At 50.0% G+C, this 25,960-nt stretch overlaps 11 protein-coding genes across 11 annotated transcripts; 4 read left to right on the top strand and 7 right to left on the bottom strand.

Annotated features, from left to right (window-relative positions):
* Positions 1-375: 375 nt before the first annotated feature.
* Positions 376-2,152, top strand: SAICODRAFT_85168 (UDP-galactopyranose mutase). The gene is made up of 2 exons (XM_019171393.1): positions 376-454; positions 517-2,152. Exons 1-2 carry the CDS (start codon positions 427-429, stop codon positions 2,088-2,090), a joined length of 1,602 nt encoding a protein of 533 aa, XP_019021580.1. The 5' UTR covers positions 376-426; the 3' UTR covers positions 2,091-2,152.
* Positions 2,153-2,236: 84 nt separating this feature from the next.
* Positions 2,237-3,534, top strand: SAICODRAFT_31988 (TPT-domain-containing protein). The gene has a single exon (XM_019168076.1). It carries the CDS (start codon positions 2,333-2,335, stop codon positions 3,497-3,499), a length of 1,167 nt encoding a protein of 388 aa, XP_019021579.1. The 5' UTR covers positions 2,237-2,332; the 3' UTR covers positions 3,500-3,534.
* Positions 3,526-4,970, bottom strand: SAICODRAFT_31987 (uncharacterized protein). The gene has a single exon (XM_019168075.1). It carries the CDS (start codon positions 4,844-4,846, stop codon positions 3,698-3,700), a length of 1,149 nt encoding a protein of 382 aa, XP_019021578.1. The 5' UTR covers positions 4,847-4,970; the 3' UTR covers positions 3,526-3,697.
* A 1,683-nt stretch (positions 4,971-6,653) lies between these two features.
* Positions 6,654-7,419, bottom strand: SAICODRAFT_31985 (uncharacterized protein). The gene has a single exon (XM_019168074.1). The coding sequence runs from the start codon at positions 7,405-7,407 to the stop codon at positions 6,829-6,831; it is 579 nt and encodes a 192-aa protein (XP_019021577.1). The 5' UTR covers positions 7,408-7,419; the 3' UTR covers positions 6,654-6,828.
* Positions 7,420-7,536: 117 nt separating this feature from the next.
* SAICODRAFT_10004 (uncharacterized protein) lies at positions 7,537-8,067 on the bottom strand (the record flags this gene model as incomplete). The annotated part of the gene is made up of 1 exon (XM_019165157.1): positions 7,537-8,067. The coding sequence occupies one exon, from the start codon at positions 8,065-8,067 to the stop codon at positions 7,537-7,539; it is 531 nt and encodes a 176-aa protein (XP_019021576.1).
* A 5,455-nt stretch (positions 8,068-13,522) lies between these two features.
* Positions 13,523-15,919, bottom strand: SAICODRAFT_85161 (NCS1 nucleoside transporter family). The gene is made up of 6 exons (XM_019171392.1): positions 15,567-15,919; positions 15,462-15,516; positions 14,459-15,409; positions 14,326-14,403; positions 13,926-14,277; positions 13,523-13,863 (listed from the first exon to the last, which is right to left on the bottom strand). Exons 1-6 carry the CDS (start codon positions 15,572-15,574, stop codon positions 13,601-13,603), a joined length of 1,707 nt encoding a protein of 568 aa, XP_019021575.1. The 5' UTR covers positions 15,575-15,919; the 3' UTR covers positions 13,523-13,600.
* Positions 15,920-15,995: 76 nt separating this feature from the next.
* Positions 15,996-19,183, top strand: SAICODRAFT_97302 (uncharacterized protein). The gene has a single exon (XM_019172096.1). The coding sequence runs from the start codon at positions 16,144-16,146 to the stop codon at positions 19,111-19,113; it is 2,970 nt and encodes a 989-aa protein (XP_019021574.1). The 5' UTR covers positions 15,996-16,143; the 3' UTR covers positions 19,114-19,183.
* Positions 19,098-20,209, bottom strand: SAICODRAFT_31982 (S-adenosyl-L-methionine-dependent methyltransferase). Its single transcript, XM_019168073.1, has 3 exons — positions 20,033-20,209; positions 19,850-19,960; positions 19,098-19,795 (listed from the first exon to the last, which is right to left on the bottom strand). The coding sequence occupies exons 1-3, from the start codon at positions 20,085-20,087 to the stop codon at positions 19,185-19,187; spliced, it is 777 nt and encodes a 258-aa protein (XP_019021573.1). The 5' UTR covers positions 20,088-20,209; the 3' UTR covers positions 19,098-19,184.
* Positions 20,102-22,367, bottom strand: SAICODRAFT_173525 (uncharacterized protein). Its single transcript, XM_019165786.1, has 2 exons — positions 21,561-22,367; positions 20,102-21,501 (listed from the first exon to the last, which is right to left on the bottom strand). The coding sequence occupies exons 1-2, from the start codon at positions 22,084-22,086 to the stop codon at positions 20,369-20,371; spliced, it is 1,659 nt and encodes a 552-aa protein (XP_019021572.1). The 5' UTR covers positions 22,087-22,367; the 3' UTR covers positions 20,102-20,368.
* Positions 22,368-22,438: 71 nt separating this feature from the next.
* On the top strand, positions 22,439-24,782 carry SAICODRAFT_97295 (actin-like ATPase domain-containing protein). Its single transcript, XM_019172094.1, has 4 exons — positions 22,439-22,847; positions 22,903-23,016; positions 23,066-23,910; positions 23,961-24,782. The coding sequence occupies exons 1-4, from the start codon at positions 22,650-22,652 to the stop codon at positions 24,745-24,747; spliced, it is 1,944 nt and encodes a 647-aa protein (XP_019021571.1). The 5' UTR covers positions 22,439-22,649; the 3' UTR covers positions 24,748-24,782.
* Positions 24,611-25,900, bottom strand: SAICODRAFT_173551 (uncharacterized protein). The gene is made up of 3 exons (XM_019165787.1): positions 25,524-25,900; positions 24,824-25,472; positions 24,611-24,772 (listed from the first exon to the last, which is right to left on the bottom strand). Exons 1-2 carry the CDS (start codon positions 25,779-25,781, stop codon positions 24,834-24,836), a joined length of 897 nt encoding a protein of 298 aa, XP_019021570.1. The 5' UTR covers positions 25,782-25,900; the 3' UTR covers positions 24,611-24,772; positions 24,824-24,833.
* Between the last annotated feature and the right edge of the window lie 60 nt (positions 25,901-25,960).

Below are 25,960 nucleotides of genomic sequence, written 5' to 3'. Positions count from 1 at the left end.
TAACCCTAACCCTAACCCTAACCCTAACCCTAACCCTAACCCTAACCCTAACCCTAACCCTAACCCTAACCCTAACCCTAACCCTAACCCTAACCCTAACCCTAACCCTAACCCTAACCCTAACCCTAACCCTAGGTCACAGCGGCAGGAAGAGTGATGCTACGGATGATTTGAGGACATCAATGAACTGCTGGGGCTCTGAACTGTTCTTAACCGTCTTCACCTTACGGTCCAGGCCTTTAGCTACCCTGATCTGGTGTTGAGGTGACAACCCCGCGCGGGGGCCCATGAAACGCGCATTTGTCAAGAATTTTGCACTTGGCAGTATGCGGTCTGATGCGACCTTGTAGAAGCCCCGCTTAATTAACCGACGAGAAACCGAACACGTCTCAGTAAAAGTCACTCGTTTTCTCAATTCGAATTTGAATGGAATCAGTCGACGTTCTTGTAATTGGTACGTCGTCGATTCAACTGAACTCTCCTCGAGATCTCTTACTGACGGATCAATTGCAACAGGAGGAGGCCCGACCGGTCTTGGCGCCGCGAAACGTTTACACCACCTCAGCCTTCCCAACATCGAATGGGCGCTTGTTGATTCCGCTGATCGCGTTGGAGGACTGGCTACGACGGACACGACTAAGGAGGGCTTCCTGTTCGACGTCGGCGGCCATGTAATCTTCTCTCATTACGCCTACTTTGACGATGTCCTCAACGAAGCCCTTCCTCATCCGGAAGACTGGCACGTTCATCGTCGAATCAGTTACGTTCGATCGCTCGGCAATTGGGTACCCTATCCCTACCAAAACAACCTCGCTTTACTCCCACAGAAGGAAAAGATCAGGTGTTTAGAGGGTATGATCGACGCCGTTACCCACCCTGCTCCCAACAAGCCCGTGACGTTCGACGAGTGGATTCTCAGCACGATGGGTGACGGCATCGCTGATCTCTTCATGCGCCCGTACAACTTCAAGGTCTGGGCTGTCCCTACAACGCGAATGCAATGCCGCTGGCTCGGTGAACGCGTTGCTGCTCCCAATCTCAAGATGGTCGTCAAGAACGTAATCGAAGACAAGTGCAGCGAGAGCTGGGGTCCTAACTCGACTTTCAGGTTTCCCGCTGTCGGTGGAACGGGTTGTATCTGGTCCGCTGTGGGCAACACGCTTCCGCAAGAAAAGATCAGGCTGGGTGCAAAGGTCGCCAAGGTCAACACCGACTCCCGGACAGTCACTTTGGACGATGGAAAGGAGATCACATGGAAGAAGAACTTGATTACCACTATGCCCTTGGACTACTTGTGTTCCGTGCTCGACCCTCCCCGATCGGACGTCGTCGACGCCGCCAAGAATCTCTTTTACAGCACTACCCACGTCGTCGGTGTCGGTATTCGCGGTAAGCGCCCGGACCGCATCGGAGACAAGTGCTGGCTCTACTTCCCCGAAGACGACTGTCCATTCTACCGCGCGACCATATTTTCCAACTACTCGCCGGGCAACCAGCCTGAAGCTCACGTTCGCTTGCCGACCATCACCACTGCTGGTCAGTGGACGCACGAGACACCTACTGAGGGCAGGGGAAAGGACAAGGAGGGTCCATACTGGAGCTTGATGTTTGAGATCTCCGAGTCGACCATGAAGCCGCTCGACTCAACCACTGCTTCTATTCTCGCGTCCACCATTGCCGGCGCCGTCTCAACGACGCTATTACAGCCGGAAGACGAAATCGTCAGCGTCTATCACCGCGCTTTCGACCATGGCTACCCTACACCTACTCTCGAGCGTGATGGCGCACTCGATGTCATTCTACCCGCTTTGAAGGAACTCGGCATTTTATCTAGAGGGCGTTTCGGAAGCTGGAAGTACGAGGTCGGCAACCAGGATCACAGTTTCATGCTCGGAGTGGAAGCCGTCGATGCTTGTGTCTTTGGTGGTGTCGAGCTTACCTTGGGCAACCCTGACATGATCAACTCGAGAATGAACGATGAAAGAAGATTGCCCAATGCCAAGAAGGCCGTGAAGGAACTGGGCGGTGGAGAGGTAGACGAAGAGAAGCGTAGAGAGGTGAGGGAGAACATGGAAAACGCGAGAAAGTAGGATAAAAAGGATAACAGTTATACCCAGTTTGAATATCAATACTCCAGTTGAGTCTTGGCAAGATCTACATTAACTATTAACTAACCACGCCCCTTTCGCGATGCCCTTCCTCTAATTTAACCTTAATCTTCCACCGGCATTTGGTGCCGACCGCGAGGATTGAATTCCGATAACGGACCGCCAGATTAGTTGCAAGGAAGAGATCAATTGGATCAATTGGACGAACGACGACGACGGTGAAGATGGAGAAGTCAACCACTGATCAGAAAACGCAAGAGCTGCCTCCGCCGACGACTGCTTCCCAACCAGCTGTCGCAACACGCGACGCCATTCATCCCGCGTTCTACGTCGCCGTATGGATCGCCCTCTCGTCGTCCGTGATCTTGTTCAACAAGTACATCTTGTCAACATTGAGGTTTCCCTTCCCAATCTTCCTGACGGCGTTGCACATGTCATTCGCAACCGCGGCAACCCGAATCTTGGCAAAAACGACAAAGATGTTGGATTCGCGACATGAAAATCCTATGGATTGGTCTCAATGGAGCAAAAGCGTGTTGCCTATTGGAGTTGCTTTTTCGGCGAGTTTGATCTTTTCGAATCAGGCGTACATCTATCTCTCTGTGGCCTTCATTCAGATGCTCAAGGCTACCACGCCGGTCGTAGTCTTGTTTGCATCCTGGGGTTTCGGTATGGCTGCGCCGTCGAAGAAGGTATTCATGAATGTCTTCGTCATTGTTCTCGGAGTAATGATTGCAAGTTACGGAGAGATCCACTTTGTTGCGATCGGCGTCGCGTTCCAGGCTCTCGGCATTGTCTTCGAAGCAACCCGTCTGGTCATGGTCCAGAAGTTGCTGAGCTCGAGCGGGCACAAGATGGACCCCATGGTCTCTCTTCATTATTTTGCTCCGGTCTGTGCTTCCTTTTTGACGGTCATCGCTATGGTGTTTGAGGGTCCTCGTTTGAGTATCGAAGACATCCTGCGCGTAGGCGTCCCCTTCCTTCTCTTCACCGCGGCCGTCGCTTTCATGCTGAACGTCTCTGTGGTCATCCTTATCGGCCGCACTTCATCTCTCGTTCTCACCCTCTCTGGTGTATTGAAGGATATCCTTCTCGTCTCTGCGTCTTTCCTCCTCTTCGGTGATCCCATCACCGGTACTCAAATCTTTGGGTACAGCATTGCTTTGGGAGGATTGATGTGGTACAAGATGGGAACCAAAGAAATGGAGGCAGTGTTGATTCGTGCAAAGTCGTTGAAGTCGAAATTTGGCAGGCTCGGAAGGAGAAAGGCAACGGCGTTTCTCGTGATGTTTGCGACAGGCATTGCAATGCTGTACGTTTACTACGGCGACCATGTGGAGACGTTGAAGAGTGCTGCAATGGCGGCGAGACATGGTTATGGGCACCTATGAGCTTTGTGGAGTTGGATACCAGTATATCTTGGAAATATGAATTTTGTTTGGTAAAGATGCGGTTCTATTGATGGTATTTTCCGCATGTAAGAATAGTCCGTCACCTAATCGATGCTGGTGATATCCATTATGAAATAGTCGTCCGTCCTCACACACTTCGCGGCCGTCCAGCGGCATCGCAGCGTCACTAACAATTCCTCAACGACGGTCCCTCCAGTGCCACATGTCTTGAAGCGTCTTGCCTTCGAGTCCGCAGTTGGGACCCATGCCCCATTTCTCAGCGTACACATCCTTACCCGTGTTGATCCAGACGTCCAACCCGCGCTGGAAACCGTTGGGGTCAACGTAAAAGGGTTCACCCTCGCCGCCAGTTTGGCCCTTCTGCCAAGACAATCTCCCGGTCGGGTGGCCGTGCTTATCGTCGTGTAATGCATCCAGCTCTACCTTAAGCTCGCGATAATGGTCCATGTCCTTGGGCTCAAAGAAGAAATCGGAAAGGTTTGCGATGGCAGCTCCGACGTCAAAAATGTGTCCCGCAGTACATTCGGCGGTAGAGAAGCCCGAAAGCCTAAGGCGAGCGTTCATATCGCAGTCGGTGGTATAATAGGGAATGAGCGGATCCCAAGCGCCAAGTGACTTCATCGCTTTGACGTTGACGTAGGAAAGCCAATCGTACCTAAACCAGAGAAACCCCCAATTGGGCGAAGCAGTGTGTTCCTTCACGCAAGACAGTACGCGAGAGTAGAACGATTCGAAGTTCTCGGCGTCAGAGTCGGGCAGAATAGCCACGTCCATGTGCGACCAAAAGAAGGCGTCCCATTTGTTTTTGATGGCGGTGGAGATGTAGAGGTTTTGAAGTTGCGCAAAAGTCAGAAGACTTGGTGTCCAGTCAACGTTGACTCCGTACACATCCGTCAACATAGTATAGTTGCAAAAGAACGGGTTGGACGGAGTCAAAAGTCCAAGTTCATTGCTGTCCATCGTACCAGAGTTGTCGAAGACGTGGATCTGGGAAGCAGGCCAGCCAGCGGCGACATATGACGTGACGGTCTGGAGGAGAAGGGGGAAGTTGCGAGTGAATCCGATGAAAAGAGGGGTGCTGTGCATGCCAGATACGATATTGGCGGCAGCAACTGCAGGAAGTTGATGATCGATAGTGATCGGATTAAGCGTGCCCACTGGCTCGCGAGGAGGTGCGTCAGCAACTTCTTCAACTGGGGGGTTTTTCATACCGCGAACACCCTCGAAAGTCGACGACAGCTGTCCGTTGATCGTTAGAAGAGACAGGGTCAGCGCAACGACGGTGAACACGGCGATGGCAGCGAGAACGGATTTGCGCGGGCGCATTGGTTGAATTGCGAACATATCCGGATTACCTTCCCTTTCAGCTACTGAGCCTGCTGCCGGAGCCCGTCGATATATATTATAAGGGTATAAATAGAGAACGTCGTTGTTGGTTGGAAGGTTACCTATCGGCACAGTATATTCGATGTTTCGTCGAGGGCGCGCTTTACTTTGACCTTGGCGCGCGCCGCCAGCCGTCAAAGCCAACTGCGCCCAGCTGATTGCCGACGGATTAGCCGGGAGATTACACTCTAAGTAACCTTAAAGCCATGGAATCCTGGACATCGGCAAGGAATTATCTAGAGAAGATGTTGAAGTAGTTGAAGTATCTGTGCGTTTGTATGAGCTCTGCTATGTCGGTATCGGCGTCAATCGACTCGGTAACGTGTGCCCATGGCCACGGGCGGGAAACACTGTACGTGTCAGTCGCACGCTGTACGTGGAGCACGAGCAAGTTGGGGCATCGATCAGTACCGAGTGATGCTTGTGTAGGTCCTTGAATGATGCCTTCATCGAGGGATAGGCGCACACCGAGCTCCCTGTGCGTGTTTTACTAAGTGGTCAGCCTGTGAGTGACATTGCTGAATGGACCGGAAAGCACAAGTCCCCCGTTTACAGAATTAAGAACCAGTATGACGCGTCTGCTGATTCCTCTGCTCCTAAACACTCAGACTAGGCCGACCAGGGAAGATTGACAATGACATTGGGATGGTATGCTCTCTCCCCCGCGCATTCAATGACTTGACTGAAAAGCTTGTAGCACATTCAGATCCTCTACAGCAATACTCCTACGCTATATCACAATGAGGCAGCTGATTACATCAATGAATTGATAGCTACCGATCTCAACTGGCTCGATGTCTTTAGATACCTGCGCAAAATCGGGTGGACCTGGAAAAGGCTCTCAGTCAGAGCTGCCCAGCGCAATTCTACCCTACAAAGCCACCATAGCATCCACTTCGCCGACTACACCATGGATCAACTTGTTTTCCTTGACGAAACGGCCGTCGACAATAGGTCTGCTTTCCGCAGATTTGGATATGCTCCGCATAGTTCACCCGCGTGTGAAGATCGAGGCATTCAAAGAGGTCTGAGATTGTCATCATTACTTCCTGCGTTTTCCCAAGAAGGGATGATCTGCCATTCGGTCTACCAAGGGAGCTTTGATGCGCACCGGTTTGTGGATTTTATGGCGGATAAGCTGCTGAACGTGCTGAAACCCTTCCCAGCAAAGCATAGTGTGGTTGTCATGGATAACTGTGGCACTCATCATGATCCCAGGGTGCGGGAGCTGATCATTGATCATGGATTTCGAATTGAATACCTACCACCGTATTCGCCGGATCTCAACCCATAGAAATCGCATCTTCAATGCTCAAGGCTTGGATCAAGCGCAACCGTGAGCACCCGTGGGCTATGGAGCAGCCGGAATACTTCTTGAGTGAAGGGTTGGAATTGTTGATCCATGCCTACCCTGAAAAGTGTTGCAATGTGATGCGTAAATGTGGGTACGGCTTGATTCCAGCTGAGGCAAGTACATGGGGTAATATTGGCGTAAATGAAACATATGACGAGACTCCAGGTCTGCTCGCTATGACATAGCATAGTACGTCTAGCCAAACATACACTCCATAGACCTTGCGCAGCTGCTTTCTCACGATAGTTTATGCTCGTTTTTGTGTGTGTTTCCCATACAATGTTTGGCATTCACTATCCTGTTGGAGACTCCTGGATGAACCAGGCACAAGCGCAGTGCTGGACGTCAGAAAACCCGAGGGCCATGAATGATCCAGCAAAAACCTTATTACAACTGCAAAACATGTCGGATTGATACAAAACCTAGTTCTACCGGAAGGCAGCATTCCAATCTACGAGGCAGCGGCCGTCTCGTCAAAAAATATCTGCTACTAGTCGATTTGTCTCCACTCGTCAACTTTTGCGGATTACAAAAATACGAGACCCTGCCAACCCGCTAACCCTCAAAGTCAATCGCCACGAGCATTATCTCGATCCCTTTCACAGCTCTCCGTCATTCTCGAGGTGGTGGAAGGTCTCCGAGACAGCAGGCTTGAAGATCCCCGATCCATCCGATGTAACTCATCCGCCAACTTACAGCGAGCCTTCTTACTGTGCTTAAACGCTGGCCAGTGATGTTTCATTGCCATGAGATGCCCCAGCTTCACTCCTGGAATCTCTTGCCCTGGTGGCAGATTCGGCAAATCATCCAACACCATACCATTGCACGTCAGCCTCTCTTCAACAACAAAGGGTTCGAAACCAGCATAAGAGGGTGTAAGCCTGTTGACAAAGTTCATGAAACCGGGCAGATCATTGGTGTCTGCGGCTTTCAATGGGCTCGAGGGAAGTTTATTAGGCGTGGGGAAATTTCTGGTCGAAGCGCCGACTGCGGTTAGGTGCGTCATGGAGGTTGCTGGAGTCGGAAGAGAAGCGGGACAGGGTGGCCCGTAGATGTCTACTTGCGATAGTGTAGGCTTGTTGAACTTAATGAAGGCTGGGGTTTTTGGGGGATCTGTCAAGCCGACGTCCGCATTTGGCATGGTCATGGCTTCTGCCCAGCGGGTAATATAGTGAGAGCTGTGCCGTTGATGGGTGTGGCTGAAGGGATTGATGCGCACGGGCCACCTTCATGCTTGGTGCAGATCCGCTGATCTCGACGGGTTTTGACATCTCGCTTAAACCGACTGTTTGAATTGATTGTTCTTGTTTGCCTTCTCAATATCCTTCAGCATACGCTTCGTAGGGTTGTTCCCGTACTTCTTTTCGCCTTTATCCTTGCGTCCACCCTTATTTGTCCTAGCAGCATTGGGTAGTTCACCATCGGATTCACTGCTGGTACTGTCGGCAGGTCTGAAATCAATCTTGAGCGTAATATGAACAGCCCACTTCTTCCCTTTACCTGCCCCATGCTGTTGAAGGTCTGAAACGGTCTCCTTCGATTGCTCGAAGTCTTCAGTGGAGCGCAGTCGAGACATCGGGGATTTTGTTGAACCGCGGATGATCTGGTACCCAACGTCAAGGGCATGGTCAGAAGCGGAGATGTCTTCAGGGCAGAGAGGATCGTTCTGCAAGTCCTCCAAGGCTTTCTCTCCAAGGGTCTTAGGAGGTTTGCCAAAATCTCCGTTGGTGAAATGCGCATATGTACGGCTTGGTGTTTGGGCGAGAGGTGCTATACTTAATCCAATAGGCCTCCAAGGCCCACTCATCATCATCGGACGCTTGAATCACCTCTCGAATTGCTGGAGACGCTGGGTGTAGATTGACAGGTTTTGCTGCGCGCACCGGGACCCGCGGTGGGGCAGTAGCTGGTGGTGGCACCTCAACGGTGTATCGAATCTGGAGTTTTGAGGCACGAGAAGATGCCCTCCGTTGACCTGGCTCAGGATCAACTTCAACCATCAATCCTAGACCTTTAATCGTCGAGTACTAAGGGTTTTTATTCTCGGGGTCTACAACTTCTTTTCCCGCACATGCGCGCCACATGTGATTCGCATGAGTTTAGAACTCAACTATAAGTGTTGCTTGTGTACCGTGGCCCAACAAAGTCGGCCACGAGGGCCGACGAGGAAGCCTGTAAAGTTAGAAGTTGGAAAATTCGATGAAACGGTTTGAAAAACGTCTTATTTGAAGCAAAATAAACACATTTTAGGAGGACTACGCTGGACTAAGAGGCCAGTCGGACCACTGTGCCAATCGTTGTGAAGTTGACCAGGATGAGGATATGGATGGCATTGATGTCAAGGAGGGTGGAGCTACCCTTGGGACAAGTGCATGTCTCCAAAAACGACCCAGTCCAGCTAAATTGCAACAACATATGGGTTACGGCCATCCTCCTGACGCATCGCACAGCTCAGAGGTAAAAAGACGAATGTGGAGCGATTTGAGCATCTGCATCAGATTGCACAAGCTGTGGATTCCATTTTGGAGGATTGTTACTGTCGGGTGCCCCTTTAGAAGGACATTTAGCACCTTATTAAAAAACGATGTTGACTTCAATTCGTTGAAACCATTCTCCTAATACACTCGTGTCACCCAAGACAACTGCATTGGTGCTGTAGGTATTCCAATGCCTCAAAATTACTGAACTGACCTGTTGTGTGCCTTAGGTTCAGAAGGTTTACCTCCACTTTCGTGAAGGAGAGTGCCGTGATATGGTCATCTCTTGTATCAAATGTAAAAATGATTACAGTGTCGCAGGTTCCGTGGGAGATATGATCTTGAAGTTCATGATGCCCTGAAGGAAGGTCGCACACCTCGCCCTCCCGCTGCAGATGTTGCTTACATCATTGACAGAAAGGGCAAACGTGGATGTCCACCTGAGACCAAACAAACAATTCGTGAGCCACTGCCACCAGTCACACAATCCTCCCGTACTCCCGCCGGTGGTGCTCGACATCGTGTCATTCGACTAGTCGGCAACAGTGCTCAGCCTGAAAAACGCCTGAAAACCGCCACCGCACGGAGACTAGGGAGGATCGTCGGAGATCTCTTGCCCGTAAGTCAGCTTCATCTCACAAGGAGCAGCCGATACTTGTGGACCTGGAGATGTAGATGAGGAGGAGGATATGCATGGACATGCTAGGCCTTACTCACCACACTTTGTCAATGCTGATGGCAAGAACACCACTCGTCAGTCTTCACTTACCCGCCCAGAAGCGATTAAAATGAAGGTACGCGGTAAGAAACAGCCAGGAGACAAGGCATTGAGGACGTCGGGAGCATCAAATCGGTGCAAGTTCAATCACAGTGTCGATCTGGAATTTGACTATGATCACAGTGAACGGGATTTTGGCAACGAAGACAATGAGGAATATCGAGTTGACTGTGGTATTGGGGTATTATCAATAGCTATCAATAGACGTGGATTGATGATGCGGAATGTATTGAGATTCGTGAACGTCAGATATGTGCACTCATTGGATAGAATAATTTAAGTGTGTAGTATCCATAAACTCGCTTAAAGAATTCTACTACCCAAACAAATTCTGAATTCATGTTGTGCCCACGATAACCAAGTTTCTTGAATAACTCTATTCGTGACTCGGGAGTATTTTTGATCTGGACATTTCATGTTTTGGAAATTAAGACCTTTTACTCATGGCAATGACAAAACCTGATTCCAAGTTCTGTCATTTCCATGCGCGCAAACTAACCTAATAAAATGTGGTATGTATATATTACACAATTGGAATAGTAGTGATCCTCACTTCTCAATACTCCGTAGTCATCGCTCGTGCCATCTCGTCAGCTCATCCCTGCTCCGTGTCTGTACATCGATATTGCTTGTACATCATTGAGTTTTTATTACCATCCCGAGTTACAGAACCATAGTTATTGCTACTGTAGCTCTATGAGGATACTTCTATCACAATATTTTTACCTAGTACTCTCGCTTTGTCCTAATAATGCTGCATGTTTCTGCCACATTTCTAGGTTTGGACCCGGTTTCATCATGGATTATGCTGAACCCTATCGTGTATTATGCTGAATAAGATCGTGGTTTCGTCCTGAAATCCATGATACGATCAAGGATTAATCCACGATTTGGATACTACATCAAACGAAATCGAACGGGATTTCGTAATCCATGATTTCTGCGAGTGTAGGGCTAGTTGGTCGAGCGCAGGTAAGATCACAGGGAGCCTGCTGATATGTTGGATTGACTCTTTGACTTCCTGAAGAAGGTGTGAATTGGGAAATTATAATATTTGCCAGTAAATGTGACGTTAGACGGGAAAGTTATTGATGGACCGAAGTTACGTTACCTTCAGCAGTGAAGCTATGGCATGGTGCAATTAGCGAGCGTGAAATAACAGAGAATCAGCTATAGCTGTTCCGCGAAGGTTACATGGATCACAGATCTTGCATTACCGTGGGTCATAACAGATGGAAATATGAATTAGAAAGGTGTTCCAGTTGTGGCGCTAAGAACCACGACGGAAACATGGATCATAGTCCTTGACATTATCATGGATTACGGCCTGGAAAGAACTTCCGCAGTTTATGGCATCAGACATAGACATAATTAGCATACATGACATCATAATGACATTACGGCCTTTGTGTGTGGCTATGCAGGAATGCGAACATATAAACCAGAGTCCACCAATCACTTGAAAAGTTTCCAAAAATCCTTGAAGTCACTACAAACAAAATCAAAGTCAGGTATGATAGATGATACTTCTCTTTGAGTGAGGTTATGCTAACATGCTTAGTTATAGACCTATCATACTCCTACCATGGCCGTTAGGATACTGATAATACACTTCATTTTCTCGCATTATCGCCCCCACAATGCTGCGCATTTGCCCCCAATTTGTAGCAAGTTTGAAGAATCTTACATGATAGAATCATGGATTAAACCTAAAAAAATCATTGATTATGCCCGATTAAATGAAGCAATGGGTGCGCCAAAGCCTGGGAAAATCATGCATAATCCGGGACAAAAAATCAACGATTGATCCCACTTTTCGCGCCACCATTTGTTTATGTCACTAGCCTCACTTCCCCGGCCGCAGGCGCGGGAACTCGCCATTACACAAGCGGATTACACGACCGCATGCTCGTAATTGTGACGCAGAAATTACACTATGCCTGTGCGAGCGCTTGTAACTACACAAGTGCTGGCTTCATAGGGACAATTAATGAGGTTCTGGTAGAGCTATGTATGGGTGCCCGGTGCCTTGACAGCCCCACGAACTCAGGAATCATCGATTAAGCCCGATTTTCCTTAGGCGCGCTTGTAATCAATGTCAGAATTATGGATTAGTCTGAGATAGACATGGATTCCGCGCGCGATCATGGGGTTACAATCCGCACAGAAATCCTTGACAAAAGTGGATTAAGCCGAACTTGAATGTGGATTATGCGGAAAGACATCATGGTTTGGGTTCCGAAATCCATGATTCTCGCGACCGCAGGGTGATAATCGGTCTGTAGATCACATGACGGCGGTTGGCATGTGGTCTAATCATACGACTGATTACACGGTCTCCCCGTGGTTTACATGCCAAGTAAACTATACATCATGATTTCTTGCTGATGTCATGTATATTACATGAGCGGATTGTCTGTAGGGCAATTATGCAAACAAGTATGTGGACGAGTATGGAAACGGTATGGGATCGAGTATGGCTCGCAGTCCTAGCTTCCACACCTCATTTGGTATGGATTTTCCGTGCCCTTTCGAAAGCCTGATAAGAACTGCCTCAATGCTGAACGCCGATCAAGCCTGACACTAACATCTGAAGAGAATAACGCTCACTTCATATGCACTGTCAAGCCTGTAGCGCGTGCATAGCATTATTGAGGATTATTCCGAGCACCGTGGTGAACCATACCCAATTGTATTCTGTGTTTTTGGCCACTGCATCATGGATTAGTACAAGTAGATTTTGCCAGAAACAAGCAGGGAATGTGCTTGATCGATTTGTGGATCAAGCCCGACCTTTGGAGATTATGCCGGCCCAAATTGTGCATGAATCTTGGATTATGCGGAATAAAATGATGAATCAAGCCCACTAAAATCGTGGTTCAGGTTCCGGGATTCAGAATACACTCATAGCGTGCAGGCGCCATGCCCGTTACCATAACCCCAGATTTGAGATCTCCCGAGAAACTTCTCCTTTGTAAAGTCATCAAAGCATATGCTGGATCAGCTGTGGATCCGTCTGGGGACTTTGGCCCTCTAAAGTGATAAATCATGGATTACACAAGATTTTTTTCAGGCAAGTACGTAACCCACGTCAAAATCATGGATTAGTCTGGGATTTCACGTGAATTAAGCACTGCATCGTGGATTACTATTCTGGCAGAAATTCCAGGCAGACAGTGGATTATAACCCTTGACAATATCATGGATTAAACTCATTGAAAATGTCATGGATTAGAATTACCTTCATGAAGCTGTCCGGCTAGAAACCGGAAACCCTTCGGCACTACCTATGTGAGGATCCTTTATTGACAGGTTAGGTTCAACCATGATTACCCTGTCATGAATGAAATACAATTTTATCTTGGATTAAGGGACCTTTACATGTGCTCGAAAAATGTTGGATCAATCCATCACAGCGTTCCGCATAATCCTAAAACATATCAGGTTTAACGCTCGATCATACTGGACTTGATCCATGATAACGTCAGGAGTGTGATCCATGATTCTGTCTGGGAGTCCTGCTAGAATACAACCATTACGAGATGTGTATACCACGACCACTATTCGGGATTCAAAGCCATGATGTAGGTGAGGATTATAAGCCATGATCGGAAGTCGGCCGCGGATTATGCATGATTTTCTCAGGGTACGCGCGCGTCTAACAAATCGGAATATAGACCACAATAACTAGTTTTGTAGGGATACCGTCGGGGATTTTGGGCGCCCTACTCGAGAATAGATTCAACCCTAAACATCTCAGCTTGTCATGTACCTAGAGCTTTGATGCATATGCACTTCAGCTCCAGGAATGTGCTCGCAAGGACGGAGCACCTTGTTGACTGACGGCTTTACGTTGAACGCCGTGTTGCAGCGTTCGACTCGTTCCTCAAGATCTATGGTACTCTATATGCGTAGGACATGTAACCTCCGCCCCTTTTGTATACCCACCTCTACATATGCATATGTCTGTTCACATAAGCAGTATCACAATCACGAGAAAGACATTTCGAGCTATAATGCTTCCATTCCTCCATCAGCACTTAAAAACAAAGTAACATGGGCTAAAAAGGAACACACTATTCGAACTACATCGAATGGGCAGCTGCAGACACTCGTGGGATTTTCTTTTCCAAGTCACTTGCCACGACATCGACCTCATTATAAGTGTCCTTTGCCTCGCCCTCCAATACCAAATCACCACGTCCAGCATGATAGGACTCAATACCCATGTTGGCGGCTTCTTCACCTGTGAACGTTCCAAACACATCACTATCATCTACTTCGCCAAGACCAGGGGGAGGAAAAATACGATTGATTCCGAAGAAAACGAGGAAGGAAATGGCGAAGCCTATATTGTATTGCCAATGTTAGTCCCAGAACACTGTCGGTATGTAATCGACGGTAACGTACCAAGAGGAAAGGCGAGATAGTTCAAGCGCATGGCAGGAGGACCAACGACAATACCCGGGTTGACGCTGGAGATGAATCCCGGCAGGGCGGGCGCAAACCCAATAACCCATGCGACAATGGTACGCCAGTTCACACCGGCTTTGTACCAGTAGATGCTGTCGGAAGAAGGCAGATAGAGATCGGAGAGCTTCAGCTGTTGACGGCGAATGATCCAATAGTCGCAAATCTGAATCCCGACCAAAGGTCCCAAAAAGACGGAATAACCACCGAGCACAGTCAGAAAGACGGAAGCCGAAGAGAGTAGTTGCCACGGTTGAAAGAGGATAGAGATAGCGAGTGTAAGATATGCACCCTGCGTATGAGTTAGCGAAGGAAGAACCCTGAACGCCTCGAAACGCACCCTGCGGATGTTGAGGTATTTGGGAAATAGCCCGGCAAAGTCCATCCCGCCACTGTAGGCGTTGTCGACAGTGTTGATCTGAAGAATCACATGAGTACACCGAACGTCATTCATACTCGAGGTATGCACTTACACCCAATTGCGACATGCACAAACCAAGCCCTGCGAAAAACGCAGCGGCCCTGGACTTGGCGGAATAGTCATCGAGCCATCTCAGCACAAGATCCGGAGGATTCCACAGCAACTCGCCGAAAATCTTCTGAGCTGCGGCAGTAGTGACACACCCCATCAAGGGAACGATTGTGCCAATGATGATGATACTGCCAAATTGACCCCAAACTTGGTCACCCGGCTTGCGCGCGAACCTGGAGTAGTCCGGCTGATTCGTGAGCCCCACAGCAATACTTCCAATGACTGTCGTGATCCCATGCACGACGCCCCAGCCAAGCTCCGTCGAGGAGTGCAACGTCGATGACTGACTCAGCAATGGGCCTGCGCCGTGAGCTGTGGCTAGAGCCCAGACCATAATAGAAAACATGGTTGCCGCAGTGATCCCATTGATGTACTGGAATGGAACTTTCGTCTTCTCTGGCGGAAGGTAGATGATGGGAAGCGAAGCCAAGTTGTACAAAATGAATCCCACAAACTGCTGGGTGGTCATATGGGCGGAAGCCGGGAGCGTATTCTTCATGTTGTGATATGTTGGAAAAATCGCCGACAGCATGGCTGTAATGCACAGTCCTCCGGTATAGCTTTGCACTCCGCACCAGACGATACTCAGCACAATCCTCTGGATCAAAGCGATGTACGAGCCCCAGATTCCCCATACGTAGCGGCTCATGACGGAGAACCCAATATGCCACTTAGCTCCAACCCATCCATTGAACACGGCGACAAGGGATATGATGATACGCGCAATGATGACCGCAATCATCGCTTGCCAGACTGACAAACCCAGACCTAAAAGAGAAGAGCCGGTTTGCCAAGTACTGATGCATAAGTTGTTGATGGCCCAGAAACCAACGAACGCCCAAGGACCCCATGTCCGGCGGGAAGGTGGGAGGGGAATGAGATCTGCGTTGCTCTGGACGGCGATCAGTACGAGGTATACGGACAAGTGCTGATGAGAACCTTACCCATAGAGAGGCGGCAACGCCGTGATGATCTGGAAGTTGGATTTTGTTTATGAGCCTAGAAATATTAGTCAGATAGGAAGAGGGTATAGGTAGTTGGTCACGTACCAGCTCATGTTGGCTCTAGTCGAGGATAAGTCCACAGCTATCGTCTGACTGCGAACACGGTGTACTTGTACAAGGCGTCATGAACTCGCAGAAGGAGATAGGTATCAGAAGATATACTCGCTACAGCACACTACGCTGATAGACTTTCCACCATTACGATAGGAAATCATGATCAATCCACACCTCGAACAGCGTAGACGATCCTCCCGAGGTCCTCGCAACGCCGCCTGATCCATTTGACTATCTGGACATTCACAGTCCACCATGCCCATTGCCCACTACCAATTGACAGCTCTCGTATATATCGGTAGGGATTCAATGTTTCGACTTCCGACGGAGTCCGAGGAGTTTGGTGGGGGAGCCGGTACTTGGCCGCGGTGTTTATCGATACCGGTAAGGTGGGGGACTGGGAAACCAACCACCAAAAGATGCCCCACCAAATCAATCAGCATACATGTCCGTTACGCGACATGATCTCGGGTCGGGTTGCGGCATACATGCTGTGCCATTGCCTATAAAGGTTTCCTGGTAGCCTTACGTCTTCAGAGGTACCTACCTACCTGTAAACAGAGTAAACATGGTGTCACCAAGCCCTTCCATCCGCATCGGAGTCGATGTCGGAGGCACAAACACCGATTCTGTTCTTCTCGACGAAGCCTTGCGATCTTCTCCCAACCGCGGTATCATTGCTCATTTCAAGTCACCTACTACGCCTGACGTTACTACCGGCATCGAATACGCCGTTAAAGCTGTTCTCGCAGATAGCAAGGTGGATCCGAAAGATGTTGCTTCACTCACCATTGGTACTACTCACTTCATCAATGCAATCGTAGAGCAAGACGTTCGCCGGCTGGCGAGCGTTGGTGTCATTCGATTGTCCAGCAACTTCACGCGAGCTACTCCGCCTTTCGTGGACTTTCCTCCTGCGCTGAAGGAAATCATGTGTGGCCACTACGGATGGGTCAGCGGTGGACTGCAAATTGATGGCTCTCAGATCCGCCCGTTGAAAGAAGACGAGATCGTTGCTGAATGCAAGATCCTGAAAGAGAAAGGCTTGAAGAATGTGGTCATCTCTGGCGTTTACTCGCCCATCGATGAGTTCTTCAAGCAGGAAGAAGTTGCAAGGAAGATCGTGCTCCGCGAACTCGGAGAAGATGTCAACGTCGTTTGCTCTCATGAAATTGCCAACCTTGGCCTCCTCGAGCGCGAGAATGCTTCGATTTTGAATGCTTCTATCCTCACATTCGCCAAACGCACCATCAAAGCTTTCCGCGCTGCGATGCGTCGTTTGAATCTTCATTGCCCTCTCTTTCTTACTCAGAATGACGGAACTCTTGTCGATGCCGAGTCAGCTTCTCGACTGCCTATTCGTACCTTCTCCAGCGGCCCAACCAACTCTATGCGCGGAGCAGCATACCTCAGCGGACTTGGTGAAGCAGATAGCGAGAAAGTCGGCATGGTTGTCGTCGACATTGGTGGTACGACAGCAGACGTTGGTATGCTTTTGCCTTCTGGCTTCCCTCGTCAGGCATCTGCATACGTTACCGTAGCTGGCGTGCGTATCAACTACTCCATGCCTGCAATTGAATCAATCGGATTGGGAGGTGGATCTATCGTCCGTGTCCTGTCCGACGGAAAGGTCACAGTAGGTCCTGACTCGGTTGGTCATTACCTAACTACTGCTGCTCGGGTCTTCGGTGGTGAGACCCTCACCGCCACCGACATTACTGTCGCTGCTGGAGATGCGGATGTCGGCAACTCGTCTCTTGTCAAGTCCGTTGAAGCCGATACGGTTGTGAAAGCGAAGGCCGCAATGAAGAAGCTGCTTGAGGATGTGGTTGACCTGATGAAGACATCGCCGGAACCTGTTCCCGTTTTGCTTGTAGGTGGAGGCAGCATCATCTCGCCTGTGGAACTGGCCGGAGTCTCAAAAGTCATTCGCCCTCCCTTTCACGATGTCGCCAACGCCGTTGGAGCTGCTATCGCCAAAGTTGGTGGGACAGTAGACACCATTGAAAACGTCTCGGACAAATCAGTCGCTGAGACGGTGAAAGAAGTCACAAACAAGGCGATTCAGAAGGCCATAGATGCCGGGGCAAGGCCTGATAGCGTGCGCGTGGCAGAGGTCGACACGATCCCTTTGCAGTATGTTGCCAATCAAGTCAGGATTGTCGTCAAGGTTGCTGGCGACCTCGACATTTCTCGCCTTGCTAAACAGGAGGTCTTGATTGACGGCTCCGACGAAACGGACGACGATAGCACAGATCATATCGAGGCCAAGAAGCAACAAGCTGCCTTTACCAAGTCTACGGCGAAGAGCGTCGGTGACATCTCAAGTTATCGCCCTAACATCATAGGCAAGGAATGGCACTTGACCGAAACAGACGTGGAATGGCTTGCTGATGGATGCTATGTCCTTGGCTGTGCCGGTGGCGGTAACCCATACCCCGAGTTTCTTCAACTACGTGATATGATCCGTGAAGGTCACAAGGTTCGCGTTGTTGACCAGCAGTCCCTCAAAGACGATGCGGTTGTTTGCTGGGGAGGACACATGGGCAGTCCTGCCGTATCGGTTGAACGTCTTGGTGCGGATGAATGCGTCGAGGCAATGCGAGACTTACTGGAATACATGCGATTGGAGGACTTCGACGCCGCCATGGGCCTTGAGATTGGTGGTGGGAATGGATTGCAGCCACTCATCATTGGTAGCTCGCGATACTTCAATAGGCCTGTTGTGGATGCCGATCTTATGGGCCGCGCCTACCCTACTTACTACCAGACCACGATCTGCGTGTACGAGGAGGGGCAGCTTATTCCAGCGGCTATCTCAAGTGGTGACGGTCGATCTATGGTCATGACCAAGGCGAACGACGATGTCATTGTGGACGTTGCCTTGCGGGCTGCCTGCTCCGAGATGGGTTCGCGAGTTGGCTTGGCAGCTCGTCCACTAACCGGTGCCAAAGTTCGATCGAGAGCTGTTCTCAATACCGTTTCGTTTGCCTGGCGTATTGGACGTGCTATTGCACTGGCCAACAAGACCAACACCGTCGCCAAAGTGGCAGATGCCATCATTGCTGAAGCAGGTGGACCAGAGACCGCAAAGAAACTCTTCGTGGGTAAGATTGTGGGCGTTGAACAGAAGTTATTCAAAGGTCACTCATATGGACAGACCATTATCGAGGCGCTGTCTAAGGACGAAGAAGAGCAAGACGGTCAGACCGAATTCTCCGGCAAACTGCGCATCCCGTTCAAGAATGAAAACATTTTAGCGGAGCTCGAGTTGCCGGACGGCGCGAAGCAGATGCTTGCTACCGTTCCCGATCTCATCTGTGTTCTGGATTCACAGAACGGGAGGGCCTTGGGTGTCCCTGATTATCGTTACGGACTTCGTGTCACGGTTATTGGTATTGCCGCGTCTCCTAGATGGACCGACACCCCTAGAGGCCTCGAACTCGGAGGTCCAAGAGCGTTTGGCTATGATATCGATTACACTCCACTTGGGGTCTATAAGCAGCCGAGGAGTGTCATTGAGGAGTACGGCGAGTGATTATTAGTATTCAATATTGTGACAGGAGACTATTATCATGTTTCATCGAATCTCTCAATCCTCTGCACCGCTTACGTTGCCTGTGCCTTGATCAATCTCCCTTTCACAAAAGCTAGAGCTTCGTACCCGGTCATTCCCTGAGCGTCTTCGACCACAAAGGATTCCCATGCTCCAGCCAGACCGAGCTCTTTGACAGTGTTCCTAGTGATGTGGCACCCTCCTAGCAGTTTACTCCACGTCTGGTCAAGTGCGCGTTGTAGTTTCCTCGCGAAACTATCTTGGCTTTCGACATGTTCGTATAAGAGCCACAGTCCACCAGGCTTTAAAAGCCTATACAGATGTGCGATGACAGCCCGCTGTTGTGGAACCGTGCACAGGACTTTGATGGTGATGATGCAGTCTATGCTACCCTCGCCTAGTCCTGCTTCCTGCAAAGCTGCGAGGTTCTCCACGCCCGTAGGGATCAGGGTGTACTTATCCATTAGGCCGGCCCGTTTGGCATTGGCGAGCAATTCCTGATGGAAGTCAGGATTCGGCTCTATACCAATAACCCGAGCACATTGTGATGCATTGAGATGACGAAGCATGAGGCCGGTGCCAGGACCAAGATCAAGTACAACACCCGAGACCTCCGAAGTCAGCTTCTTTATGTCGTCAGTCTCGTCCTCGGCGATCTGGCCACCTTTGATTTCCTGTTAGCACTTTCGTATGGGAGGGTAGACATGGCAGAAGGCACCTATAGCATTCCATAACCTACTGAAGGCCTTGTCGCTCCATTTACTGTGATCAAGGACGTCTTTGGGGCGTCTCTGGACGAAGACCAGGTCAAGAATAGTAATGAGATGAACTGGAAGAATGTATCAAAGAAAGTCTCGTACCGGCTGGTGTTCAACCCAGGGACGAGATGGGTGAAACTTACAGACGAGCCCAAGGAAGAGTATGATGAACAAAAGGATGTTCGACTTGAAGCGCATTGGCAAGGACGCCATGAAAGAGGGCATTGTCGCTGAGAGCAAAGTTTGTAGACAATTTGTCATAGATGTTGAACGATTGTGAACAGGAATGATACCGCCGCGGGTTGTTCTCAATGGCAGCGGGCCGATGATTTCGGCCGGTTGCCGTGAGTGCTGCAAGGCCGGAGGACACACCTTGGGAAAGTTCCCACATGAACTTCGTAGAAAACATCACACACGAAATCGAGTTTGTATAGCAAAAAATGTAACCATATGTAGGCAGACAAACGTCATACTGTCCCTCAACGGAACTCACTCAACAAGCAAACCTCCGCCCGCAGCAACACCTTTACTCCTTGGTCGGTAACAACAGTCACCAAGGGGAACTGGTACAGAAAAACCATGTCAACGTCATGCATCACGACGGACGAATGACATTCCATGTGCTCACTCCCTCTAAATCGCCTGTCCATCTGATGTTCACGATCAAAAGGACCGCCGCCTTTCACAAAGTCATAACGGAAAGTTCTCGCTTCGGCTAGAGTCTCCACCTTCAAGCGCGCCGCATGCTCAAAGATGTCGTCGAACTCTTCATGGAACGTTCCCGTATTCACAGGCACAAAGAAGTGCAGGACAGCTTCCCTGATTCTCGAAACCTTAGACAAAAGGGTGGCAGAGACATCGGCGTCCTGGGTTCCCTGAAGAAGAGCAGGAAGGGTCTGACGGCGCCAGGTGCTAGCTGCATCACAGCCATGAGTAAGCTCAATATTCCTGTACACTTGCTCAAAGACGCGGCCCTGCTCAAGGACTATCTCAGGGTGAAATGGCTCGAATACCAAAGTTGATAGAGCACCGGCGAGTAAGGCGGTGACGACAACAGTGTAATACTCTGGGCCTTTATCGACCAATGATGATGAGGTGATATCCTCAGGTAGAATGTCTTTGCAAACTGGCACCAGATCACTGACACTCTCTCTCTTGAACCGTCCATGAAGCGAGCGCGCCAATGAGTGCACCTTGTCGCGCAGACTTTTGAACTCTGAAACATAGTACGAGTCACTGTGCACGACGATTTCTTGCCAGATGAACTGCTCAGGTTCTTTGACTTTGCATAACACAGCTGGAGACGCAAGAGCAGCGAACTTCGTAGCGTTTGAGTTAATAACAGCCGCCGTTTTGTCCGTATCCGCTCCCAGACTAGAATCGGACACGGAGCGCCCAACTGCATTGTGTGGTGAAATCGGCACTACTTCGTACATGACATCCTTGTCGTCCACGGGGCCAAATTTTGTAGATTGTGAGGCATTCGAGACTCGACGTCGGCGATATTTGGTGAGAAGGAAGAACGCAAGAAGACCCAGAAGCAGACCACCAAACAAGCAGCCTACGGCAGCACCAGCGACCATGGAAGCGTCCGAACCATTCTTGCACGAGCCTACAAGCCCAGAGTTAGCATGATAAACACACGCAGCCGAGGAGGTTCGGTGACATTACCGTTTCCCAAAGGTTTCCCAGCAACAAGCTCTCCGGTATCATCATAGCACTGGTTGGTAGGCAATGCCTGGAGGTTGGCTGATCGGAGAAGGTCTTTGAAGGACGGCGGCAGAGACGTAGATGAGGCTCCCGGGGACGAGGTAGCCGCTTCGGTAACTTCGAACGATGTCCTGGATGACAAATCGTCTGTCGCCGTACTAGAAGGAACACTGGTAGTGAACGGAGAACTCTCAACTGAAACCGAGTCGCTGGGTGAGGTACTGGCGGTGGGAGCGGGAGTTTGCACCAACGAAGTCGTGTCCGTAACACTCGCCGTGGGGTCAATTGTCGCTGATGGACTATCGGTGCTGCTGACGGCTGCTTCGGGTGCCGTGGTGACATACGTTGTAGTATTCGGTTCGTACACCGTCACAGTAGTCAAAGCGGTGAAAAACCTAACTGCAGTCCCGCGAGTTTGCCAGTCAAACACGGTAATGCTATAGGTACCTGCGGTGGAGAAGCTGTACACAGATGTTGCGACCGACATGATAGTTTGTCAAGATCACCTGCGGCCGCAGAAGTGGATGAGCGAATGGGGGGACAGAGGGCCATTATATGGTCCACAATCTGAGCAGTTTCTACTTAAACGGAGTATTACGCTCCGCTACCGTGGGCGATTATGGCTGCCTGAGGGGGGGATTTGCGGCAATGATCCGCCGGAAGTGCAAAGCCGTCCTTTAAGAATAGCACTCTGATCGAAGCCTTCGCATACCGCGCACGGCTTATTCCCCTTTGCGGAAAGCTTCCCTTCTCTCTTATTCGCATCCGGACCGCGACCATGGTCCAAAAATAGAGGGTCGTTGTTTTTGTGAGGTTCAAGACGTACAGGATCCCGAACCCCGGACCGACTTCAAGACCTCGAGAGTGCGCGGGAGAAAACCGTCAACCCAACGGCCGATCCTCGTATAGGAAGAATCTTGGAACGCACCATAATGAAAGCGGCAGGATCCTTTGAATGCGCAGCCTCCATATGGCCTGTCGCCTATCGTGGTATAAAAAGCACACTCGTTCCCTGAGGTCCTTGCGACGATTATCAGTGATAAAACCAAGATGTGTTTCGGTTGTAAGAAGTCAAAGTCGTCGCCGAAGTCCACGATCAAGACTGAAAAGGCTTCGAAACTTCGAAGTCCAACGTCTGATCTTTCGCCGAAATCAGGCAGCTCGAAGGGCTCGTTCCGCGAATCTATCGCAGAAGTGCACAAGCCGAAGGCACACTCGCGACCAGAAGTTTTTGTTGCAATTGATCTTGTACGTCATTCCATTGCGTCCCATACTTCTTGATCACTAACAAGCGGACGAATAGGGAACCACCTACTCCGGAGTCGCCGCTTGGCGTAGATCTCCTGCAAATCCCGAGAATCTGCAACCGCTTACAATCACTCGTTGGCCTGGCGATGATAGCTCAGTAGAGCAAAAGGTAAGCACGCAAGTCATTCAAAATGTTACGGCATTGACGTCCTCTGAAGGTACCCACGGTATTGCATTACGACTCGCTGAATAATGTCTGTGCATGGGGATCACAGACGTTGGCGGTGAAAAGAGGCTTAGTTGCTTCGGTTCCAGGATCTGTGGAGTGCAAGTGGTTTAAGCTCCACCTTGACCCAGTTGCAAGTCGCGAGATTGCCGACCTTGACGACTTTCCCCTTCCTCCTGGTTTAACGGCGGTTGATGTCTGCGCCGACTACTTGAGTAAGATCCGTCAAGTGTTATTTCATGCCTTCGAAAACATTGGGTGGACAGCTGCACAGCACGACTTTCACTACATACTCACTCATCCAGCAAGTTGGTCAGATTCTGCTCGTGCGAAGACCAAGGAGGCTTTTGCGGCTGCCCGGTTCGTCCAGCCCAATGAAATTCCTAACGTTATCTTGATGAGTGAACCAGAGGCAGCCGCCAAATACTGCGCACGTACCGATGGATTGACGAAAGAGATTCGGCCTGGAAACGGTCTACTTGTGGTCGATGCCGGCGGCGGTACAGTTGATCTCGTCGCTTACCAAGTGACTAAGTCGGATCCGTTCGTACTGAAAGAGTGCACGGTGCCTACAGGTGGGATTTGTGGTAGCTCTCAACTGGATCGCGACTTCAAAACTCTTCTTGAGGGGAGGCTTTCTCGAATGCGGCCTGGTTCCCAGCGAGTAACAGCCGACAAAGCAGCAATACGAACAACGTGCCTCTTGCGTTTCGAAGAACAAGTGAAGCGAAACTTTGGCTGGAATGGACATGAGCATGCTCACGATATCTACTGCGGTCTCGTCTCGCATGATTATCCTGAAATTGGCTTCGAGAATAACCATATGACGTTCTCAAAGTAAGTTGACTGTTCTGACGAGACGAGCATCAATTCTAACAACTCCTTAGTGACGAGATGACAACCATCTTTACACGCACAATGGAAGATATCCTTGACCTTATCCGTGCTCAACTTGCTCGAATCAGGACAGCGCGCGTGCCCCTCGAAGCAATCATATTCGTTGGAGGTTTCGCACTCTCACCATACCTTCTCGATTACATTAAGGAACACACTGGTCCCCAATGGAGTTCGCTCATCCGGTCAAGTCCCGGGCGTGAACTTGCTGTCGTTCACGGTGCTGCATTGGACTTGGTAGCTCGTCGTGACCCCTCCTACCACGAAGGTGCTCGAGTGGAAGCTAGGCGTACCCGTTGCCATTATGTCATGGAAGTTCACAAGACCTTCGACCCAAGCCAACACCCTAAAGTATTTTCCCTGGACGGCGCCAATGGTGACGCGGTGTGTCGTGGAATTTGCAAGGTTTTGGTGGCCAAAAACACAGAAGTGACCGAGCGGGCTACCGTGACGTACCCTTTCTTCCGTCATGTTACGGCACGGAACTTCCCTGTGTTCAAGACGGCAATATATGCAATTGACTCAGACAAGTGTCCCGAGTTCTTGTATTCCCAAGAAAACCCATCCGAACTGCTTCCAGGCGTGAGGCAACTATGTGTGCTGTCGAGTGATTTCACAGGACTTCCTTTTAGCGAGTTCAAGCGCCTTATTGCGACCAACGGGCAGCCGTACTACGAAGTCAACTATGACATCCGGCTTACCATTGATGGTGTAGAGTTGAAGGCGGAGAGGTATTTCAAAGGGAAGTGTGTCGGCTCTGCGGAGATCAAATGGGATTAATCTGGAGACATATTCTGGAGCGTTTCTGTTCGGGTCAGGTCAGTCAGATAACATTATTCCGTGGCGCGCGTACTACATTACTATATCTATCGTCTCTTTGCTCTGACAATCCACAATGGATCAGTCCATCCCTGCCCATCACTGAGTGTGATCTTCTCAATAGCAACGTACAGCTGGCCCGGTTCAAAGTTCGACTGCGGTCGCTGATCTGTGTCATGGCCGAAGGGCGATCGCGCAAAATGGAAATAGTTCGCTATCATCTCCAGCCTCTCTTCCTCCGAAATACGCAGCCACCTTCCGACTACCTTTGTAGGAAAGCAGCGATTGGAGATTGCCAGATGAACATAGCCGCCCGGTTTGAGGCAACCTGCAACTTCGCTGAGTACCTCACGTGGCTTCTCAAGATAATCAATCGATACAGTGCAAATGATTGAATCAAATTGTGTGCCGCCATACTCGCTTTTCCACCCAGCTGGACGAACGTTGAGATCAATGACCTTATACCGCCCTTGCAGAGCGGGATTCCCCTTGAGCTCAGTCTCGTTCATACCCAGACCGTGTAGCTCAAGACTCTCATACGAGGGAACATGTGAGACCCAACTCGAGCAGATGTCCAGGATGCGCATGCCCTCGGAGTGGACGCTGGCGTAATACCTCTCGAGTACGCCGATGGCGCGATCATCGATGTGTGTCACGAAACGGGGAGAAGAGTAGAAGTTGGAGTCCTGAAGAGCTTTTCAACACAGAATAATAAGGCTCAACAACACGGAGCTCACCGGCGAAGGGTCCATACGACGCATATCCGTCTCCGTGTAAGGCCATTGCGCAGGGAAGGTTGTGAAGGGTACGGCAGCCCATGAATAAGACGCACAGCCGGCAGCAGCACCTCCAGCAGACATTGCAGCTAAATGGGGCTTCAACACTTGATTGATAGCCTTCTTGATCATGAGCTTGGTGAGTCGTTCCCGAAGCCAGTTCTGCGAGAAGACAAGTTCGTCGTTATGGATAACCTTAAATACCGATATCGACGTCATAGACTCGCAGAAGATCGACTTCGAAAGGACAGACGAAAGGCCCTATGAACGGAAGTCGGTACAAAGCCTATGCTCTCTTCATTCTATCTGTAGGTCTGAAGTGGAGGCCACGGCGATTGCTCTTGCTTCTAAAACCCGATATACATATCAACACGGCTGCGGGTGAGGTTGGAAGGTAG

The sequence above is a fragment of the Saitoella complicata genome (assembly GCF_001661265.1).
Source record: "Saitoella complicata NRRL Y-17804 unplaced genomic scaffold SAICOscaffold_26, whole genome shotgun sequence".
NCBI classification, from domain to species: domain Eukaryota; kingdom Fungi; phylum Ascomycota; class Saitoellomycetes; order Saitoellales; family Saitoellaceae; genus Saitoella; species Saitoella complicata.
This window is presented reverse-complemented; position numbering and strand designations above follow the sequence as displayed.

Coding starts and splice junctions, on each gene's coding strand:
- SAICODRAFT_85168 (XM_019171393.1), top strand. CDS start 427: ATGGAATCAGTCGACGTTCTTGTAATTG. Junction 455..516: donor AGTCGACGTTCTTGTAATTG/GTACGTCGTCGA, acceptor CAATTGCAACAG/GAGGAGGCCCGACCGGTCTT.
- SAICODRAFT_31988 (XM_019168076.1), top strand. CDS start 2,333: ATGGAGAAGTCAACCACTGATCAGAAAACGCAAGAGCTGCCTCCGCCG.
- SAICODRAFT_31987 (XM_019168075.1), bottom strand. CDS start 4,846: ATGCGCCCGCGCAAATCCGTTCTCGCTGCCATCGCCGTGTTCACCGTC.
- SAICODRAFT_31985 (XM_019168074.1), bottom strand. CDS start 7,407: ATGACCATGCCAAATGCGGACGTCGGCTTGACAGATCCCCCAAAAACC.
- SAICODRAFT_85161 (XM_019171392.1), bottom strand. Junction 15,410..15,461: donor GCGTTGCCGCCTCTCTATGG/GTAAGGTTCTCA, acceptor ATCGCCGTCCAG/AGCAACGCAGATCTCATTCC. Junction 14,278..14,325: donor AATACCTCAACATCCGCAGG/GTGCGTTTCGAG, acceptor ACTCATACGCAG/GGTGCATATCTTACACTCGC.
- SAICODRAFT_97302 (XM_019172096.1), top strand. CDS start 16,144: ATGGTGTCACCAAGCCCTTCCATCCGCATCGGAGTCGATGTCGGAGGC.
- SAICODRAFT_31982 (XM_019168073.1), bottom strand. CDS start 20,087: ATGCGCTTCAAGTCGAACATCCTTTTGTTCATCATACTCTTCCTTGGG. Junction 19,961..20,032: donor ACTCTTCCTTGGGCTCGTCT/GTAAGTTTCACC, acceptor ACATTCTTCCAG/TTCATCTCATTACTATTCTT. Junction 19,796..19,849: donor TAGGTTATGGAATGCTATAG/GTGCCTTCTGCC, acceptor AGGAAATCAAAG/GTGGCCAGATCGCCGAGGAC.
- SAICODRAFT_173525 (XM_019165786.1), bottom strand. CDS start 22,086: ATGTCGGTCGCAACATCTGTGTACAGCTTCTCCACCGCAGGTACCTAT. Junction 21,502..21,560: donor TGGGAAACCTTTGGGAAACG/GTAATGTCACCG, acceptor CTGGGCTTGTAG/GCTCGTGCAAGAATGGTTCG.
- SAICODRAFT_97295 (XM_019172094.1), top strand. CDS start 22,650: ATGTGTTTCGGTTGTAAGAAGTCAAAGTCGTCGCCGAAGTCCACGATC. Junction 23,017..23,065: donor ATAGCTCAGTAGAGCAAAAG/GTAAGCACGCAA, acceptor CGTCCTCTGAAG/GTACCCACGGTATTGCATTA. Junction 23,911..23,960: donor AACCATATGACGTTCTCAAA/GTAAGTTGACTG, acceptor ACAACTCCTTAG/TGACGAGATGACAACCATCT.
- SAICODRAFT_173551 (XM_019165787.1), bottom strand. CDS start 25,781: ATGACGTCGATATCGGTATTTAAGGTTATCCATAACGACGAACTTGTC. Junction 25,473..25,523: donor GTCGTATGGACCCTTCGCCG/GTGAGCTCCGTG, acceptor AAAGCTCTTCAG/GACTCCAACTTCTACTCTTC.